Source organism: Heterodontus francisci, chromosome 30, assembly GCF_036365525.1.
Source record: "Heterodontus francisci isolate sHetFra1 chromosome 30, sHetFra1.hap1, whole genome shotgun sequence".
Lineage (NCBI taxonomy): Eukaryota > Metazoa > Chordata > Chondrichthyes > Heterodontiformes > Heterodontidae > Heterodontus > Heterodontus francisci.
Window position 1 is genome coordinate 16,369,944 of NC_090400.1, and position 20,853 is coordinate 16,390,796.

The 20,853-nt window shown below is 47.5% G+C and overlaps 1 protein-coding gene across 2 annotated transcripts in view; it reads left to right on the plus strand.

Moving 5' to 3' along the window:
* rasa4 (RAS p21 protein activator 4) overlaps nucleotides 1–20,853 on the plus strand; it is a 251,575-nt gene that overhangs the window by 132,377 nt on the left and 98,345 nt on the right. For both annotated transcript variants that reach the window (XM_068010142.1, XM_068010143.1), the window contains exon 6: nucleotides 17,293–17,374. In XM_068010142.1, coding sequence (XP_067866243.1) covers nucleotides 17,293–17,374 — 82 coding nt within the window. The remainder of the gene's footprint in view (nucleotides 1–17,292; nucleotides 17,375–20,853) is intronic.

Below are 20,853 nucleotides of genomic sequence, written 5' to 3' on the forward strand. Positions count from 1 at the left end.
TTGTGGGCCAGGAGGAGCAGGCATGTTTCCACACAGCCCACTAAGCTTACCTCTTTACAGACCGCTCAATTGCCCAACCCCTCCCACCCCACCAATCACTGACCCTCTCCATCACTGATCTTCAATTCCCCCACCCCCATTCTCTGTCCACCCCACATCCCATTCTATGACCCCTCCCCACACTCCCAATCTCTCATGCCCTCGCTCCCCGATCTTCCACACCCTCCCCAACCCGATCTTTGACTCCCCACCCCTGATCTCCAACTACACCCACAAACCCCCAATCTCCAATCTCCCAACCCTTGATGCCAACACACCCCACACACAATCATGACACAACACCCCGCCTTTCCATCTCCCGCAGATCCCGATCTCTCTCTCCCCACTCTAACTCCGATCCTCCGAGCTCTGATCTCTTAACTGCCTAAGCCCACAATCACGACACGCCCGCGTGGTGTAGATTTACCAAAATGATACCTGGATCCGAAGAGTTAAATTCCAAGGGGAGGTTACACAAACTGGTGTTGTATTCCCTGGAGTTTAGAAAATTAAGGGGTGATGTGATTGAAGTTTTCAAGGTATTAAGTGGAACTGTTAGTCTAGGTAGAGAGAAACTATTTCCACCAGCTGGGGAGTCTAGGACTGGTATAACAATTAAAGCCAGACCTTTCGGGATGGTAGAATTAGAATTAGAATTAGAACATTACAGCGCAGTACAGGCCCTTCGGCACTCGATGTTGCGCCGACCTGTGAAACCATCTGACCTACACTATTCCATTTTCATCCATATGTCTATCCAATGACCACTTAAATGCCCTTAAAGTTGGCGAGTCTACTACTGTTGCAGGCAGGGCGTTCCACGCCCCTACTACTCTCTGAGTAAAGAAACTACCTCTGACATCTGTCCTATACCTATCACCCCTCAACTTAAAGCTATGTCCCCTCGTGTTTGCCATCACCATCCGAGGAAAAAGACTCTCACTATCCACCCTATCTAACCCTCTGATTATCTTATATGTCTCTATTAAGTCACCTCTCCTCCTCCTTCTCTCTAACGAAAACAACCTCAAGTCCCTCAGCCTTTCCTCGTAAGACCTTCCCTCCATACCAGGCAACATCCTAGTAAATCTCCTCTGCACCCTTTCCATAGCTTACACATCCTTCCAATAATGCGGTGACCAGAACTGCACGCAATACTCCAGGTGCAGTCTCACCAGAGTTTTGTACAGCTGCAGCATGACCTCGTGGCTCCGAAACTCGATCCCCCTACTAATAAAAGCTAACACACCATATGCCTTCTTAACAGCCCTATTAACCTGGGTAGCAACCTTCAGGGATTTATGTACCTGGACACCAAGATCTCTCTGTTCATCTACACTACCAAGAATCTTCCCATTAGCCCAGTACTCTGCATTCCTGTTACTCCTTCCAAAGTGAATCACCTCGCACTTTTCCGCATTAAACTCCATTTGCCATCTCTCAGCCCAGCTCTGCAGCTTATCTATGTCCCTCTGTACCCTACAACATCCTTCGGCACTATCCACAACAGAAGTTTGGAATTCTCTTCTTCAGACAACGATTGATGGTAGATCAATTGTTAATTTTAAATCTGACCAAGGGCCTTAAGGGATATAGGGCAAAGGCAGCTATATGGAGTTAGGTCACAGATCAGCCATGATCTCACTGAATGGTAGAAGAGGCTTGAAGGTCAAAGTGGCCTCCTTCTGTTCCTATGTTCCGAAGCAGGATGTCCTGGAAACCTTTATTTTTGTGTTTTCTGTCTGGAAATGCTACCCACCCTCCGCACTTCCCCCAACTCTCTTCACGCCCTGAGTAAATAATGGAGTTCCAGGTCAACGTGGACCAAAGCCTGATGTAACGTTCAGGTCGAATAGCAGATTTTGGAAGGAGATGGTGAGCATGAGTGAACATGGACTCAGGAAGAGCAAGACCAGCATCCAGATTTAATGATGCTTCCCTTGAGTTTCTGCTGGGTGCAATCAGGAGTAGGAGGGAGAAAACTTTCCCCAGCAATGGGAGGAAGAAACTGTCACCAAGAAGGTGTGGTTGGAGGTGGCTGAGGACGTGAGCAGCAGGTATTTTGTGCCCTGGTCTTGGATGTAGTGCAGGAAGCACCAAGGAAGCAGGGGAGGTGGTGGTGCAGTGGTAATGTCACTGGACTAGTAATTCAGAGCCCAGGCTAATGCTCTGGGGGCATGGGTTCGAATCCCACCTTGGCAGATGGTGAAATTTGAATTCGGTTGATGAATCTGGAATTAAAAAGCTAGTCTAAAGGTGATTGTTGGTTCACTAATATCCTTCAGGGAAGGAAATCTGCTGTCCTTACCTAGTCTGGCATACATGTGACTCCAGACCCACAGCAATGTGGTTGACTCTTAACTACCCTCTGAAATGGCCTAGCAAGCTACTCAGTTCAATTAGGGATGCGCAATAAATGCTGGCCTAATCAGTGATGCCCACATCCCACAAAAAAAAAATGAGTAAAAACAAAATTTCGTCAGGAAAAAGTAGGCACATTTGCTGATTCACCTACAGCTTATCCTAGGCTCAACCATCTTTAGCTGCTTCCTCAAAGACCTTCCCTCCGACATAAGGTCAGAAGTGGGGATATTTGCTGATGATTGCACATTGTTCAGTACCATTTGCAACTCCTCTGAAGCAGCCTGTGCCCATATGCTGCAAGACCTGGACAACATTCAGGCTTGGGCTAATAAGTGGCAAGTAACATTCGTGCCAGGCAATGACCATCTCCAACAAGAGAGAATCTAACCATCTCCCCTTGATGTTCAATGGCTTTCCATTACTGAATCCCCACTGTCAACAACCTGGGTTACCATTGACCAGAAACTGAACTGCAGCAGCCACATAAATACTGTGGCTACAAGAGCAGGTCAGAGGCTGGGAATTCAAGGCACAAGTCATGAGCGTGATAGAATACTCTCCACTTGCCTTGCAGCTCCAACAACACTCAAGGAGCTTCACTACATCCAGGACAAAGCAGCCCACTTGACTGGCGCCCCATCCATCACCTTCAACATTCATTCCCTCCACCACCGACGCACAGTGGCAGCAGTGTGTACCATCTACAAGATGCACTCCAGCAACTCACCAAGGTTCCTTCCAAACCTGTGACCTCTACCACCTAGAAGGATAAGGGTAGCAAATGCATGGGAACACCACCACCTGCAAGTTCCCCTCCAAGTCACACGCCATCCTGACTTGGAACTATATCTCTGTTCCTTCACTGTCGCTGGGTCAAAATCCTGGAACTCTGTCCCTGACAGCACTGTGGGTGTACCTACACCCCAAGGACTGCAGCGGTTCAAGAAGGCAGCTCACCACCATCTTCTCGAGGGCAATTAGGGATAGGCGTTAAGTGCTGGCCTAGCCAGTGACGTCCACATCCTATGAGCGAATAAAAAGAAATCACGTGGTGTACTTCCCCCACTCTGTCCTGCCAAGCATACTCCATCACATCACTCCTCCCAATTACTCAATTTTCTTTGTATGTACTTCTTCACCTCCCCATTTATCTATCCACTACTGTCCTTATGAAATGTGATGCATCTGTTAGGTAAATACCATCACTCACAAGTCTATTCTTTCGCCCCTTATGGGAGAAGAGAGCACAAAACACAGGGGAGAGGAAGAACACTGGAGGTGGCTCGGCACAAGTAGTCCCGCTCAAAGATGCAGAGCAGGATCCCCTGGAGGTAAGCGACACATTTGCGTCCTTCTCAATCAGAGATGAAGGGACAAGGAGCTCACAGATGGCAAACGTCTCTGACACACACAAGCTAATTTTATTTCATCAATGATTGAACTATGAGAAGCCTGAGTGTGATGAATGTCAAGACTGTTACCTTGCCAGAACTAATTCATATCCTATTTCTTTTGTCTTCTAGGACCTTCACAGATGGAGCAACAGTCTGTGAACATGCCTGATGACAATTCCTCAGAGGACCTCATTCCTTCTGAGGGTGCACTGTCAGAGGGCCTATAGCCATGCACCAGCACAGATACTCACACTTTGGTGGGTCCAGTTAGACAACTAGTTAAACCTAATGATTCACACGCCACAAGAGAACCTGAGCAGACAGATGGGCAGGAACAGCTGTGGAGAGCCTGTGTCAGGGGGTACAGTCCTCTCCAAGCTCTGCTTAGCTAGACACAGATGCTGAACCCAGGGATCTATCGCTAAGAAGGAGAATGCTGGAGGTGCTTCAGCAACTTAGCCAGGTGCTGACAAACGTACCACGTGCACGCTCCACTATAGTGGAGAAGATGGAGAAAGCCAACTCCAACATTAGTAGTGCAGGTGATGGTAAGAATATCTGCTATGGAGAGAGTGGCCCTGGAACTTCAAGCACAGCTCTCAAATAAAGCCATGCAGATCATAATGGTGGCTGTGCAGGAAATGTCTGCTGCCTTAAACAGGATGGCAGTTACCCTATCAGTGGTCTTACAATACGTCACTGATCTTCACCAAGCTGCTGTCCAGCAGACTGGTTGAAGTAATGTCGTACTGGCCCAGGAGAGTGATGCTGGTGAAAGGAGATATGGAGGTGGAAACTCCGCTCAAAGGGGGGAATTTTATGCTCTCCCCCGTGGTGGGTTTGGAGGCGGGAAGAGAGCATAAAATCAGGTGGGATGGTAGCGGGAGGGAGGGCACTCCACCTCTGCTAAAATTTAACCCAGGGCAGGAAGGCCTGTGAATGGCCTTCCTGCCCCGCCACCAATTGAGGCCCTTAACCGGGCAATTAATCCCTAATTAAGGGCCTCTTCCCGCCGCAGCTGCAATTACCGAATGGCAGGTGGCCCTGTCGCCAGATGGGAAACACAGCATGAGAAATAGCGTCCCGGTTCCGGGGGTTGGTGGGTGGGGTCCCTCATTTAAAGGCACAGTGCCTGAACGAGGGACATGGCATTGGGCTAAAAGCCACCCCCTCCCCTTGCCTCTGACCCCATGAGACCCTCCCATCCTGACCTACCTGAGGCCTAGTTGCAGCAACGCTACTCAGTAGGTGCTCCTCCAGCAGCAGCCACCTCCTCCGCGGCGGCACTGCAGCTGCCGGCCTCTGACTGGCCGGCAGCCCTCCAAGAGCAAGACTTCCAGCAATGGGGTCCTTGATCCTGTGGAAAGCTGTCCACTTAAGTGCCTGATTGGCACTAGATTCGGTGGGCCTTCCGGAGAAGAGGTGAGGCGGAAATCTTAGCGTTGCTTTTCCCGGACACTGAGGCCCTCGCCACCAGGATAAAATTCCCCCAAAGCACTTTCACTTCTCACCTGCTGCAAACATCAGGAAATACGGACACTTATACTGTGGTGAAGTCTGTAATGGCTTCTCAATCTTTAAACATAATTTCAGACTGAGTACAGGAGCCTCCAAAGTTTTGTTGTTAACTAACAAGATCAATCTGTTTCTTCTCACAAATACAATGATGATGATCTTGAAAGATATAAACACTTTGCATATCCTCATTCAACATGCAAATCTGTACAAAGCAGTCCTTACAATTCAAAGCCACAATGCTACTAATTAAACCTGCCTCTAACTCTGCTGAAGTCACAAGGGATGCACCATGTAGAAGCAGTAGAAAGTGCAAGGGAAAGTTATTGTAATTCACCAAGGGTATGCATGTGGGTGTTTAACAAAATGTTATGTTGTTAAGTTTCTTTTTTTTTTGTAATCACATATAAAATGTAATTATTCACAGCACTTCCCAGTCTTGCCCATTATTGTGTCCCGAGTGGCAACTCACTCACTTGCTTCCTGATGAATGCTAATGCATGTCTGGACCAATTGGGGGATGTGCAATCAATGTATGCTTGATTGAAGGACTGTTTGCTGAAAAGTGTTGGGGGTGGGGGTGAGGTGTGGCTGGGTTGGTTAGTGGGGGCAAGCCACAGGATTTCAAACTATTAGGGCATCCCTTGCAGCAATCTACGCGACTTGATGGGTGCATATCTTCAGATTGCTCATTACCCTCGTCCTCCTCCTCTTCAGTGTTCTCATCATCAGAAGATGATGGCTCAGTGCCTTTCTTGTCCTCTGCCTCTAATCCTCTTCGCTGCAACAGTGTTTTGCAGGACAGTTGGTACTGCTTTCATTCTGGAGGGGGTTTATCAAGGAAGTAGACTTTGCCAAAGATATGGTAAATGCGGACGTGGCTTGGATACTGGGTGGGATAGGAATGGATAAAGAGGAGGACCTAGAAAGGCTGTCAGTGCTTAAGGTGTAAAAGTCCCCTGGTCAGGATGGGATGCATCCGAGGTTGCTCAGGAAAGTAAGGAAAGAAATTGCAAAGGTGCTGACCACAGTCATCCAATCCTCCATAGATCCAAGGGTGGTGCCAAAGAACTGGAGAATTGTAAATATCACAAGCCTGCCCTTAAGACCGTTTCCTAGTACAAAGAGGTTTGGAATGTTTGCTGCAGTATGAATGCATTATGATAGCTCCCAGGGTATCTGGCACAGACCTGTACAAATCTCTTCTTGTGGTTGCATAACAGCTGTACATGAATGGAATGAACCCCCCAACGGGTTGATAAAAACTCCTGGTTTCTGTGGTTGTTCTCAGATTGCCACATGTGTGTAATCAATGGACCAGGTACCTGCAGGCCAGAGAGGCTGTCCATACGTTTGGGCTATTGTCGCTGGGGAGGCTGACACAAGTTGACACCCTGACAAACAACCCATTCGTGACCTGCCGTTTGCATTTATGTGCAACTGACCGGAGAGACCCTCGAGATGTCTCTGGTGACGCACTGGAAGGAGCCAGAGGCAAAGACGTTGAGGGTGATGGTGATTTCTGAGACATGTTTATTACAAGACCTCTATCCAAAATGTTTGCCAGAGGGAAATGAAAAAGCTGTGTAAACACTGAGTCTTTATTCATGTTGTATAATCTGAACTTTAAACACCTCCATGAAGCGACCCTTGGAGTTCCCTTTTCACTGACTAGTTCCCCGAGCCATGGGAAACGCATTTTGGAGCATTAAATTAAAATCCCTGCTGAAATCTGTTAAAGTGCACCTCATTAACCTGTGATAATGATCACCCCCATGATATTCATCCACCCACTGTAATAATCATTCAACCCCTGGGATAATGATCCTCTCCCTATGAGAATGATCTACCTCAGTGATAATGATTCACCTGCTTCAGAGAGCAGGTTACTCAAACAGCCAAATGTACCTCTGTTAAACCGGAAGTGGGCAGATTAGGGGCTGGATTTTATAGCCCCCACCGACATCGGGGGTCATGGTGGGGAGGGGTCAGAAAATGTCCCAGCAACACCCACCATCTCACCTCCCTCCCCCTCCCACCGCTTGGTGATGGAAGCCAAATTTAAATATTTAAATAAATTTAAATAAATTCTCACTCCCACCGTCCGTCCTGGACTGATATTAGTGCCGGTGGCCACCATCCGGGGATCCGAGGCGGAACACTGGTGGGGAGGGGGGAGCAGGTAAGTTTTTCAGTGCGGGGGTGGGGAGGGAGGAGTGGCGTCAGAGTCCTTTCATTGGTGTAGGGGATGGTGGGAAGGGGTAAAGTTTAAAGTTTATGAACTTTTGGGGTGGGGGGGAAGGTCAGGTGCACAAGGTAAGTATTTTGGGGGGGGGGAGGGCAAATAATTGAATCTATGGTTTTTTGGAGGGGGTGGGAGAGGGGCAAGATCAATTTATTTAATTTTATAAAATCAGTTTTCCTTTAAATATTTTAATGCAATGATAGGGCTCGAAACCCTTTAAAAATGGCAACAGCGCCTGCAAAAGGCAGCTGACACCATTGCCGGGGACGGACTGCCCGTCCCCTCCACATCATAATGTCTTTGGGGGAGGGGGAGGGGGAGGGGGAGGGGGAGGGGGAGGGGGAGGGGGAGGGGGAGGGGCCCGCCCCAGCCATTTAAATGAGCCGCCGGGTTTAATATTGTGGCTGCTCCACGGCGTGCGGCCTTCATCTGCTGCCGATTATGGCAGCGGCACCATAAATGTCAGCCCGAGAGGTGAGTTGCAGTCAGATTTGAGCATTTTACACATTTTATGTATATGCTGGAGACTTTTTGGATGGCTCCCTCATGAGAGGATACCTCAGGTCTGCGACGCAACCTCATCTTACCTCCTGCAGAAGCCTCATGCTTCATCACATCCAGCTCCAGTCTTCTCCGAAAAAAAAATGACAGGAACTTTCCAGTTGGCCTCACAATATAGTAGAACCCATTTACCAGATGGGAAAAAAAAACTTCCCCGCAGGCTTTGCTAAGTGCATGTAACAATAACTCATCAGCTACCTTTGCCAGCCTTAACTACATCATAACCTACCCAGAATAGAATATCCAGTGAATGTAGTTAGAACATTAATAATAGCTAAACAATTTGAAAACAAAATTGAATGCTTTCCTATTTTCAAATATGGTCAAGTACCCTCTTGGTTTATGAAAGGTCATGGGCATGTCTCTTTCTGTTAGCTCGCACTGGCTTCATTCTGTAATTAATATTCCAAAGCAGATCTGTATAAAACCTCGTAATCTGCTGAGCAGCAAGTGGCGATGTGAGCCTGGAATGTTACTTTTCAGAAAATAGAGGAACAGGCAAGCTCCAAATAAAATGATCTGCTGCTGTGATTGTTGAGAAAGGGAGGAGGGAGAGCAGATGCCTCCCTGTTGACTGATTATCCAGTGACGTTGACAGTAAGTTGTACAGACAGACCCATTGTCTCAGGAACTAGAAGCAGGAGTAGCACATGGCCCATCAAGCCTGCTCCAGCTGAGACAGCTCAGAGCAATGAGGGTGGGTGGGGGGGGAGGATTAATAGATACAATTGAAATATAATAATTATTGACAAATACTAATAATTCGATTTTCACCTGAGAAATGTAATCAACTCGTCCAGTGTTTATCTGTCTATAGAATCAGAAAGCTTGCATTGCCAAGCATCACACATCAAAAGAGTAGGTTGCCAAATTAAATGCATTTGTAGTCAGGGGATATTCTATGAAAAGTCAGTCTAGGCTGTCAACTGTTTAAAAAATAGTTCTGATGTAGAGAGCCCAATCTTTTCATTGGACCAACAGAAACTTCTCCCAGTTGCAGCCTTTCCCAGTCCAATTAAACAAGTCAGTCTGCAGTTCCCTCAAGATCCAATGGTTTCAATTTTAAAATTTCCTTCTTCCCCTCCCTGCTCCCCACTCTGTCCCACTCCTCAGCCCACTCCCACTCTGTCCCACTCCTCAGCCCACTCCCACTCCGTCCCACTCCTCAGCCCACTCCCACTCCGTCCCACTCCTCAGCCCACTCCCACTCCGTCCCACTCCTCAGCCCACTCCCACTCTGTCCCACTCCTCAGCCCACTCCCACTCTGTCCCACTCCTCAGCCCACTCCCACTCTGTCCCACTCCTCGCCCCACTCCCACTCTGTCCCACTCCTCAGCCCACTCCCACTCTGTCCCACTCCTCAGCCCACTCCCACTCCGTCCCACTCCTCGCCCCACTCCCACTCTGTCCCACTCCTCGCCCCACTCCCACTCTGTCCCACTCCTCAGCCCACTCCCACTCTGTCCCACTCCTCAGCCCACTCCCACTCTGTCCCACTCCGCGCCCCACTCCCACTCTGTCCCACTCCTCAGCCCACTCCCACTCTGTCCCACTCCTCAGCCCACTCCCACTCCGTCCCACTCCTCAGCCCACTCCCACTCTGTCCCACTCCTCAGCCCACTCCCACTCTGTCCCACTCCTCACCCCACTCCCACTCTGTCCCACCCCTCACCTCACTCCCACTCTGTCCCACCCCTCACCCCACTCCCACTCTGTCCCACTCCTCAGCCCACTCCCACTCTGTCCCACTCCTCAGCCCACTCCTACTCTGTCCCACTCCTCAGCCCACTCCCACTCCGTCCCACTCCTCAGCCCACTCCCACTCCGTCCCACTCCTCAGCCCACTCCCACTCTGTCCCATTCCTCGCCCCACTCCCACTCTGTCCCACTCCTCAGCCCACTCCCACTCTGTCCCACTCCTCGCCCCACTCCCACTCTGTCCCACTCCTCAGCCCACTCCCACTCCGTCCCACTCCTCAGCCCACTCCCACTCTGTCCCACTCCTCGCCCCACTCCCACTCTGTCCCACTCCTCAGCCCACTCCCACTCCGTCCCACTCCTCAGCCCACTCCCACTCTGTCCCACTCCTCGCCCCACTCCCACTCTGTCCCACTCCTCAGCCCACTCCCACTCCGTCCCACTCCTCAGCCCACTCCCACTCCGTCCCACTCCTCAGCCCACTCCCACTCTGTCCCACTCCTCAGCCCACTCCCACTCCGTCCCACTCCTCAGCCCACTCCCACTCTGTCCCACTCCTTGCCCCACTCCCACTCTGTCCCACTCCTCAACCCACTCCCACTCCGTCCCACTCCTCAGCCCACTCCCACTCCGTCCCACTCCTCAGCCCACTCCCACTCTGTCCCACTCCTCGCCCCACTCCCACTCCGTCCCACTCCTCAGCCCACTCCCACTCCGTCCTACTCCTCGGCCCACTCCCACTCTGTCCCACTCCTCGCCCCACTCATACTCTGTCCCACTCCTCGCCCCACTCCCACTCTGTCCCACTCCCCACCCCACTCCCACTCTGTCCCACTCCTCAGCCACTCCACTGTCCTACCCCTCACCTCACTCCCACTCTGTCCCAGCCCTCACCCCACTCCCATTCCGTCCCACTCCTCAGCCCACTCCCACTCTGTCCCACTCCTCAGCCCACTCCCACTCCGTCCCACTCCTCAGCCCACTCCCACTCCGTCCCACTCCTCAGCCCACTCCCACTCTGTCCCACTCCTCGCCCCACTCCCACTCCATCCTACTCCTCGCCCCACTCCCACTCCGTCCTACTCCTCAGCCCACTCCCACTCCGTCCCACTCCTCGGCCCACTCCCACTCTGTCCCACTCCTCGCCCCACTCATACTCTGTCCCACTCCTCGCCCCACTCCCACTCTGTCCCACTCCTCACCCCACTCCCACTCTGTCCCACTCCTCAGCCACTTCACTGTCCCACCCCTCATCCCACTCCCACTCTGTCCCACCCCTCACCCCACTCCCACTCTGTCCCACTCCTCACTCACTCCACTGTCCCACTCCTCAGCCCACTCCCACTCTGTCCCACTCCTCACCCCACTCCCACTCTGTCCCACGCCTCACCCCACTCCCACTCTGTCCCACGCCTCACCCCACTCACACTGTTCCACTCCTCCTCCCTGTCCCCAACCCCTCACTCGGCTCCGTTCCTCCCCCTCCCTTCCCCCGACTCTGCTCCACTTCTCTCCCCTCCCCCTCACTCTGCTTCACTCCTTCCCTTGCATCCTGCTCAACCTCTTCCCCCACTCTACTCTACACATCACCCCCTCTGCCACTCTGCTCAACCCCTCCCCCACTCTGCTGCACTCCTTACCCTATCCCCCCTTCACTGTGCTCCTATTTGTGCACCCAATCCCCTAAATATGTTTCTCTATATTTTCCACAAGCTACGAGAGTATCAATGCATACTTGTATTAAAAATATTTTAAACGATATAGGGAATGGGAAGAAGCAAGTAGCCCTTTCAAAGAGCCAGTACAGATGTGATGGGCTGAATGGTCTCCTCCTGTAAAACATTGTGATCTACGTCAGAACAACATGATCTGTCATATCTTAGAAAAGTAAATCAGCATCAATTAGAGTTTTGTTCTTTGGAACTAGCTATCGACTTCTGCTTTTGAAATTGAAGACAATGTGCTTTGATAAATGTTGTAGATCTATTTATATTCTTCCCACTCAGCCCTCTCCTACCTCAATGTTATCTGAAGCAAAGAGAGTTTGATGTGCCTCCCGCAAGGAAAACAATATTTTTATTGCAAATATCAACAGTTGTATGGTACCTCATACTGAGTTGCAGAAAATATGGAGAAAATATTTGGATAGCAATTAATTGGATGCTGAGCTCCTCAAACACGGCACATGGGCTGGCAGACTCTGTCTGCATAGGCTGTGCTGTTAATTAAGGCAACCTGATGGTGCATGATAAATCTTGGGTTTCATGACACATTTCACAAAGAATGGATCACACAGACACAGCCACAACACCCAGCGGAATAGGTCAGGGATGCCTGCATTCCCCACATCATTCAAACAGATCTAATTACCTGTTTTGTTAATCGTGAACCAGTCAAAAACAGTTAATGAAAATCTACAAACCATTTTAACCCCACAAACTCCATCACAGACGGTGAACCTGTTTAAACCACACGGGGAAAACCCTCACACGTTTACCCAGAGACAGAGAGACTTAGACATTTACCCAGAGAGAGAGAGAGGGAGCTACACATTTACCTAGAGAGAGAGAAACCCAGAGAGGGAGAGAGAGAGATCCACACATTTACCGAGAGAGAGACCCACAAGTTTACCCACAAAAAGATGAATTAATCTGTATTAACCCTGTGAGTGAGTGAATTGTTCAGTATTAACTGATAAATACATTAACTGGTTAACGAGGTGACCTAGTAAGTGGTCGAGTGAATGGCTATTAACCCTCATCCTGAGACGATTCTCCATTATTGGAATTTATCCTAATTTGATAATCAGAGGTATTTTACTTAACTAATGTCTCTCAGCTGCTCCTTTTGTGTTTAGCAGCAAAAATCTTCAAGTTGAGTTGCAAGGACTACAGGAGGTCCACAGGTATATACCAGGGGTTGACATATTCATCAGATTTCTATCTAACCAGGCCCTTGAGCTCAGATTTCTTCTGTATTTGTTGATTTTAGCAAATTATATCTGTTGTTGCGTGGACCGAATCTTGCTGGAGTGATGCATCTCATGTCATGCGCCATGAGATAGACTTTTACCTGCACCGTTCAAGTGCAAATTATTTTTCAATGTAACTTACTGGATGTGTGAGCTGATAACAGTGAGGTGAGGGAAACAGGGCATGTGGGACCTCCGTGAACAACAGGGCCAACATTGTGTATCCTTAGCAAATGAGACTTAAGCTTTGAGTACGAAACAGAGAAGGAGGGTGAATTAGAGTCAAATCAAGTACAGAAAGAGAAGTAAAGAGAGGGAAAGAAAAATTAGATTAAGAGTGAGAGAGAGGAAAGTGAAAGAACAGGAAAGTGTAAAATTAGCCATTTTTGAAAATCTACACCAGCAGTACTACTTGCTACTTGAAGTAATGAGAATCCAGTTTAAATTGTTCACTTTCTCAGCAAGAGAGGTTGATTAACAGTCATTAACAATATAGAATCCTAGAATCATAGAAAGTGTAAGGCACAGAAAAAGGCCAATTGGCCCATTGTGTCTGTGCTAGCCGAATGAGTTGAAGATTTCTGCCTCAACTACCCTTTCAGGCAGTGAGTTGCAGATCCCTGTCACCCTCTGGGTGAAAAATGTTTTCCTCAACTTCCTTCTAATTTTTCTACCAATCACTTTAAATCTATGCCCCCTAGTCACTGACCTCTCTGCTAAGGTAAATAGGCCCTTCACCTCCACTCTATCCAGGCCCCTCAAAATTTTGTACATTTCAATCAGATTTCCCCTCCCTTTTCTGTTCCACGGAGAACAACCCCAGCCTATCCAATCTTTCCTCATTGCTGAACTTTTCCAGTCCCGGCAACAGCATTGTAAATTTCCTCTGCACCCTGTCTAGTGCAATTACATCCTTTCTGTAATGAGGTGACCAGAGCTGCACACAGTACTCAAGTTGTGACCTAACCAATGAGTTATAGAGTTCCAGCATAACCTCTGTGCTCTTATAAAGGAAAAGATTCCATATGCCTTCTTAACCACCTTATCGACCTGTCCTGCTACCTTCAAGGATCTGTGAACATTCACTCTAAGTCCCTCACTTCCTCTACACTTCTCAGTAATTTCCCATTAATTGTGTATTCCTTTGCCTTGTTTGACCTCCTCAAATGCATCACCTCACACTTCTCCAGGTTGAATTCCATTTGCCACTTTTCTGCCCATCTGACCAGACCATCAATATCTTCCTGCAGCCTACAGCTATCCTCCTTGCTATCTACCACATGGCCAATCTTTGTGTTGTCTGCAAACTTCTTGATCATGCCACCTACATTTATGTCCAAATCGTTAATATGTACCTCAAAAAGCAGGGGACCCAGTATTGAGCCCTGCAGAACGCCACTGGAAACAGCCCTCCAGTCGCAAAAATACCTGTCAACAATTACCCTTTGTTCCAGCCATTGAGCCAATTTAGAATCCACCTTGCTGCATTTCCCTGGATCCCCTGGGATTTTTTTTTTTAACCAGTCTGCCACGTGGGACCTTGTCAAAAGCCTTGCTAAAACCCATGTAGACCACATCAACTGCACTACCCTCATCTACCTTCCTGTTACTTCTTCAAAAAATTCGATCAAGTTGGTCAAACAAATCCATGCTGACTATTCTTGATTAACCTGTACCTTTCTAAGTGACAATTTATCCTGTCTCTCAGAAAAATTTCAATAATTTGCCCACTACTGAGGTTAGACTGACTGGCCTGTAATTATTCAGCCTATCCCTCGCTCCCTTTCTAAACAGAGGTACAACGTTAGCATTTCTCCAATCCTCGGGCACCTGTATCCAGTGAGGACTAGAAAATGATGCTCAGACCTTCCGCTATTTCCTCTCTTGCTTCTTTTAACAGCCTGGGTGCATTTCATCAGGCCCTGGAGATTTATTAACTTTCAAGGATGCTAATCCCATTAATACTTCCTCTCTCCCTATGTTTATCACATCCAATACTTCACACCCCTCTTCCTTAACTACAATATCTGCATTGTCTCCCTCGTTTGTGAAGTACTCATTAAGAACCATACCAAAATCTTCTGCCCTTACACATAGGTTACTTTTTTGGCCTTTTATGGGCCCTACTCCTTAGTTATCCTCTTACTCCCAATGCATTGATAAAAACATCTTTGGGTTCACCTTGATTTTGCTTGCCAATATTATTTCATGCCCTCTCTTTGCTTTCCTGATTTCCTTTTTTCCCCTGCACTTTCTATACTCCTCTCGGCTTTCTGTAGTATCGAGTTCTCGTTGTTGGACATAAGCTTTCCTTTTCTGCCTTATCTTACCCTGTAAGCTCCTCGACATCCATGGGTCCCTAGATTTGGCCGACTCACCCTTTTTCTTTGTAGGAACATGTTTACTTTGAACCCCTTGAATCTCCCCTTTGAACGCCTCCCACTGTTCTGACACTGATTTACCTTCAAGTAGCTTTTTCCAAGTCCACTTTCGTTAAATCACTCCTCAGTTTAGTAAAATTGGCCTTGCCCCAATTGAGAACTCGAACTCCTGTTCTATCTCTGTCCTTTTCCATAATTATGTTAAAACTGACTGAATTATGATCATTACCACCAAAATGCTCTCCCACTGCCACTCCTTCCACCTGCCCAGCTTCATTTCCTGAAACTAAGTCTAAAACTGCACCCTCTCTTGTTGGACTTGCTACATACTGACCAGAAATGCACCTCAAGAGTTTTGCTCCCTCAATTCCTTTCACACTAAAACTATCCCAGTTAATATTGGGGTAGTTAAAGTCCCCTACTATTACTACCCTATTGTTTTTGCACTTCTCAGAGATTTGCCTACGTATCTGCTCTTCTATCTCCCTCTGACTGTTTGGGGGTCTGTAGTACACTTCCAGCAGTGTCATTGCCCCTTTTTTGTTCCTTAGCTCAATCCATATGGCCTTATTTGATGAACCTTCCAACATATCATCCCTCCTCATTGCTGTAATAGTTCCTTTGACCAAAATTGCCACTCCCTCCTTTCTTATCCCCCTCCCTATCGCATCTGAAAACCCTCTAACCAAGAATGTTGAGCTGCCATTCCTGTCCCTACTTAAGCCATGTTTCTGTAATAGCTATGATATATCACGTTGTTAAAAGGGTACTTACGTGATTAATTACTAGGCTTAACTGTATGTGGTGAGTTCAATGGGCAATTAATGTGCAAATTCTGCTAGTTCTTAAAAATAATGGGGAGACTGAAGGCGAGATGCAGTTTGTGCAAAGCAAGTGGCAGAGTGGTGTAAATAGATCAGCATGTTCTGGAAATTTGCGACTCATGGTGTATCTCTTCATGCCTTGAACTTGCTGGCCGACGTGCACAATAATAACAGTGTGCGTCACTCACACCATTACTTTTTCAGCAAATTGTGACCCATTGTTTCAGCTGACACTCTGCTTGCTGCTCTATACTCTTAACAGTCACATCAAGAGTTAATCAACTATACAAAAAGCTGTTCAAGAGCCTTGAATCTGCAAGTGATATATTTCAGCAGCAGTTTGCACTGTAGCAACTAACTCTCCAGCTCCATTTTGCTTCATGAGTTGTGTCAGAGGAGGGACCTATTAAAGAGACAGTCCAGAGACTGACTTCTTTTGAATTGGTTACTGTGTGAACTAGTGATGTGAATTTGTAAAACTGAATGCAAAGGTAAATATGGGCTGCAGTGGTCCAGATGTAGAACGGTGATTGTCACAGATTCAGTCATTTGATCTAATTGGCAAAAAATCTATCAGCCCACCTCTGCCTAGTTTGGAGCAGGCACTGGTTATGACTCAGATTGTAAAAGGTCTCCTATAACAAATCATTCAGAAATGTCTCCCTGTGGAAATTCTGTGACTGTTACAGCGTCAGATTACATTGAGCTATTTTTAAATCAGGAGGAGGTGGAATACACAGAGAGGTTGCATTATTCACCTTTTTTTCCCCAGCCTCGTCCTCTGTCACTCTCTGAACAAAGCCCTTCCACTTCCCCATGCCACAGTTGCAAAGGGCATGTTGCACACAAGGGGCAAATTAGGAAACAGTGAAAGAAATGCACACTCAGGCCTTTGTTAGTCTATCGTGCTTTCTGTGTGTTATGAAGAATCCTAATCTTGCCATTGTGTTTGTCTTGCTACTGAACTACCCCAGTAATACTCACTGCGTTGGGTGCCTGAAGCACAGTAGGCATTTCATTCTGTGTCTTGTACAAAAAAAGACATTTCTAGATGGTGTTATTGTAGTCGATGATGTTTTTAAAGCATTGAAATTTTTTAAAGGTTTTAGACAATTTTTTGAAAAGCCATTTTTATTTGCTTTCCTTCCATTTATTGTACACCAGCCCTGGGCCCGTCATCTTCCCCCAAACTTCCAGCAATGGTACTCAGTTGGCTGCAATTTGGCTGTAAGGTACTTTGGAGACAGCCTGAGGTCATGAAAGGTGCTATGTAAATGCAATCTTTCTCTTTCTTTTCAGAGACCTGGCTCGGAAAGATCTAAATGGAGCTTCAGATCCCTTTGTCAGAGTACAGTACAACGGGAAATCGCAAGAAAGCTCTGTGAGTTCAGCCTGTTCGTTCTGCATTAATTCAGAATTGACCAACTCCTATTAAAGGTGTTAATAACTTGCAATTTAATATCCTCATTCTGGTTATTGGGTAAGAAGTGTTGAGTTGTTCTTATGCTAATCTAATCACCGCCATATAACCAGCAGGCTAATATAAACACACTGCACAAAAGGATATTATATTCCAGAAACTTCTTTTTAAAAACTAGGTTCTATCATTTCTTCACCGGCTTTCACTTCCACAGGTTTGCCTTTCTCAGCAGCAGTGGGCTGTCCTTGTGCTCCACTCCTGGAGTTGCTTCTTATCCACAACCTTCTCTCCTGCTCTTTCCTCCTGCCCTAGCACTGCTCCCCTTCACTTTGTCTTTATCAACATAATGCATTTTGTGAAGCTTTGCCCCTCAGTGCCTTTTGGGCACTCTCCAAATGTGCACAACCTTTCAGCCTTCTGCTGTGTCCTGTCCTGCCCTCTATCTGGCTTCAGAGGAACAACAGTGTACCATTCAGATCAGTTGTCAGCTTCATCTCAAGCAACAAGATAACAGGTGCACAGGAATCTGTCAGGCATTAACAGTAATTAAACTAAAGCATTAGCACAAAACTTCAAATTTTATTCTATTAGAGGAAGCATTTTTTATGATAAAATATTCCACCTAGTCCTTAAAACCAATAAGGTTCTTGAAATGTTGAGGCTAAGCATTCACAGATGTATTAAATGTAAAGTACATGCAATACACTTAAAATAACATGTACTACTGCACACTGGGCAATATAGGTTTCGGAAAGCCTATCATTTATCCCAGGTTAATGAGTCCTATTCCCATCTCTGATCTTTCTATTTCTCTCCATAATGAATCCTGAAGTTACACTAGCCCAAATTTAACCTAACCCACCTGGTGGGAACAGGAGAGGTTCAGAAAGGACCCCCATTTTACACATCGCCCAAATTTACGCTGTGCTGACATCAGCCAAGCAAATATGCGGCAGGATGTAAAGCAGGTATCCACCCTGAAGACCCCTCATTCCTGTTGGGTGGGTTAGCTTAAAATGGGGGCTAGTGTATCCTCTGACTGACTGTGAGCAATGCTAGGGGAGATTCAACAACTTGCATTTATATAGCGCCTTTAACAGAGAAAAATCTCACAATGCACTTCACAGAAGTGTAATCAGACAGAAATGGATGCTGAGCGAATGAAGGACAATTAGGAGAGACACCTAAATGTTTGGTCAGATTGGGTTTCAAGAATGGTCTCAAAGGAGGAAACTAATATTTGTCAGTTCCGAAGAAGGGTCACTGACCCGAAACGTTAACTCTGCTTCTCTTTCCACAGATGCTGCCAGACCTGCTGAGTGATTCCAGCATTTCTTGTTTTTGTCTCAAAGGAGGAGAGGTAGTTGGAGAGGCTTATGGAGGGAATTCAGAGCTTAGAGTCTAGATGACTGAAAGCGTGGCTGCCAGTGGTATGGCGAAGGTAGTTGGGGATGTACAAGAGCTCAGGGTCAGAGGAACAGAAAGCTCTCAGAGGGTTGTTGGGATTGACAAAGTTATAGAGATGGGGGGGAGGGGGAGGTGGGTGTGCAAGGCCATGAAGGGATTTAAACACAAGGATAAGGGTTTTAAATTTGACATATTAGTTGAGTCATTAGTAAACTTATAGAAATCTACTTCTTCCATTTCACTTACAATCAGCTTTTCCCATTTTAGAACCACTTTTATTGATTCCATCTGAGCGATGACTCATATGATTCAGTGATTTCTATTAGGAATTAAAACCTGTTTCATTAATTTGATAAAATAACTCTCAATAGCACTCAATTCTCTGATCTAATCTCAGATGCATAATTGTGCACAACTCCAGGGGAAAACTCGGGTGACACTACTGGTAGGAGAGGAAAACTGTGTGTATGTCAAATTTAAAGGAACGTGGACAATTAAAGGAGTGGGTCACAAGAGAGCAGACAAAAATTTATCAAGCTTCTGGAGTGTATGACAAAGCACCTCAACCTATCAGCAACCTCTGTGAAAGCTGGAAGATTTAGTGGGTCCAAATCCAGCAGGAATTAGGGTTGCCAACTCTGGTTGGACATATTCCTGGAGGTTTCATCATATGATCTCCCCCCTCCAATCGCCTTGCCTCTCTCAGTCACGCACCACCTTGTCCATATCTCCTAATAACTAATAAACATAAGTGTTCAAAGAAAAAGATTTAGTCAAGGCTTTCAAAAGGGAATTGGATAATTATCTGAGGAGAAAAAATTTGCAGCGCTACAGGGAAATGGCAGGGGTGTGGGACGAGGTGAGTTGCTCTTGCAGAGAGCCAGCACAGACACGATTGGCGGAATGGCCTCCTGTGCAGTAACCATTCTATGATTCTATGATACAGTTGATCTTTGTCTGTGTGTGGCTTGAATTTTCTTGCATCCACCCAGATTTCTGAGTAAATATGTTTAACAAAGTAACAAACTCCTGGAATATACCAGAATCCTTCTGTGCACCATTTCCCAAAATGCACTGTGCCCAATGAGCATTTCTCCTTACAAAGTGATTACTGACAACGCAGCCACCTGCTGATGTCATCCAAGCGCGTCAAGCTTCTCACATGCGCAGCTACATCTCGCCAGGACTACGTGGCACATGCACGGGATTACGTCATCGCATATCCGCGCCTGATCCATCTTCACGCATGCGCGAAAAAGCGTCATCGGGTATACAGCCCCCAACTCGGATGGAGGAAGCAGCTGAATGGGAGACTTTGAGGCTGGAGCTCGATCCCCGTCACTCGCTTCTGCCCCACTGGTCGCTCTCCTCCCTCGGCAACTCGCTCCAGGCCTCGAAGCTTCCTCCTCTCAGCCGTTCGTTCCAGACCTCGCTGCTCCCCGCCACTCCCCAGGCTGATTGTTCCTTGCTTCCCCGCACCGCCCCCTTCCCTTCCAGCCGCTAGCTCTAGGTCGCACCGCTTCCCTTCTCTCGGCCACTCGCTCCTACGTCACCCCATCGTCCCTTATGGTCCGCCTTGCTTCTTCGGGCGGCACGTAGTGACTGATCTAACGTGGAGGCGATTGGCTAAGAGGAGGGAAACAGCGTGGCCTATAACTAGCGGCTGGAGGGGAGGGGGTGCGGGGAGCGAGCGACTGATCAGAGAGCGGTGTGGCGTGAGCGGGGAAAAATTGGCCAGGAAAGTGGGGGGGAGCGGCAAAGTCTGGAGTGAGCGGCTGGTGGGGGGGGGGGGAAGCGGCCGGTGGGGAGTGGGAGAAAGCGAGTTGCCAAGGGGGGAGCGCGGCCAGTGGAGCAGGAGCTAGAACGCTAGCTGCGTTCGGGTGAAATCAGTCCTAGTCAGTCATATAAACAAATCACAATAACGAACTGGCAGCACCTTTTATACTCTGCCCGATTTTCTTTTCCATCGATAAGGATTCCAATTCACTATCTTCCAATGGAAATTCAATCATAAAATTCCTTTTGTATTTAAT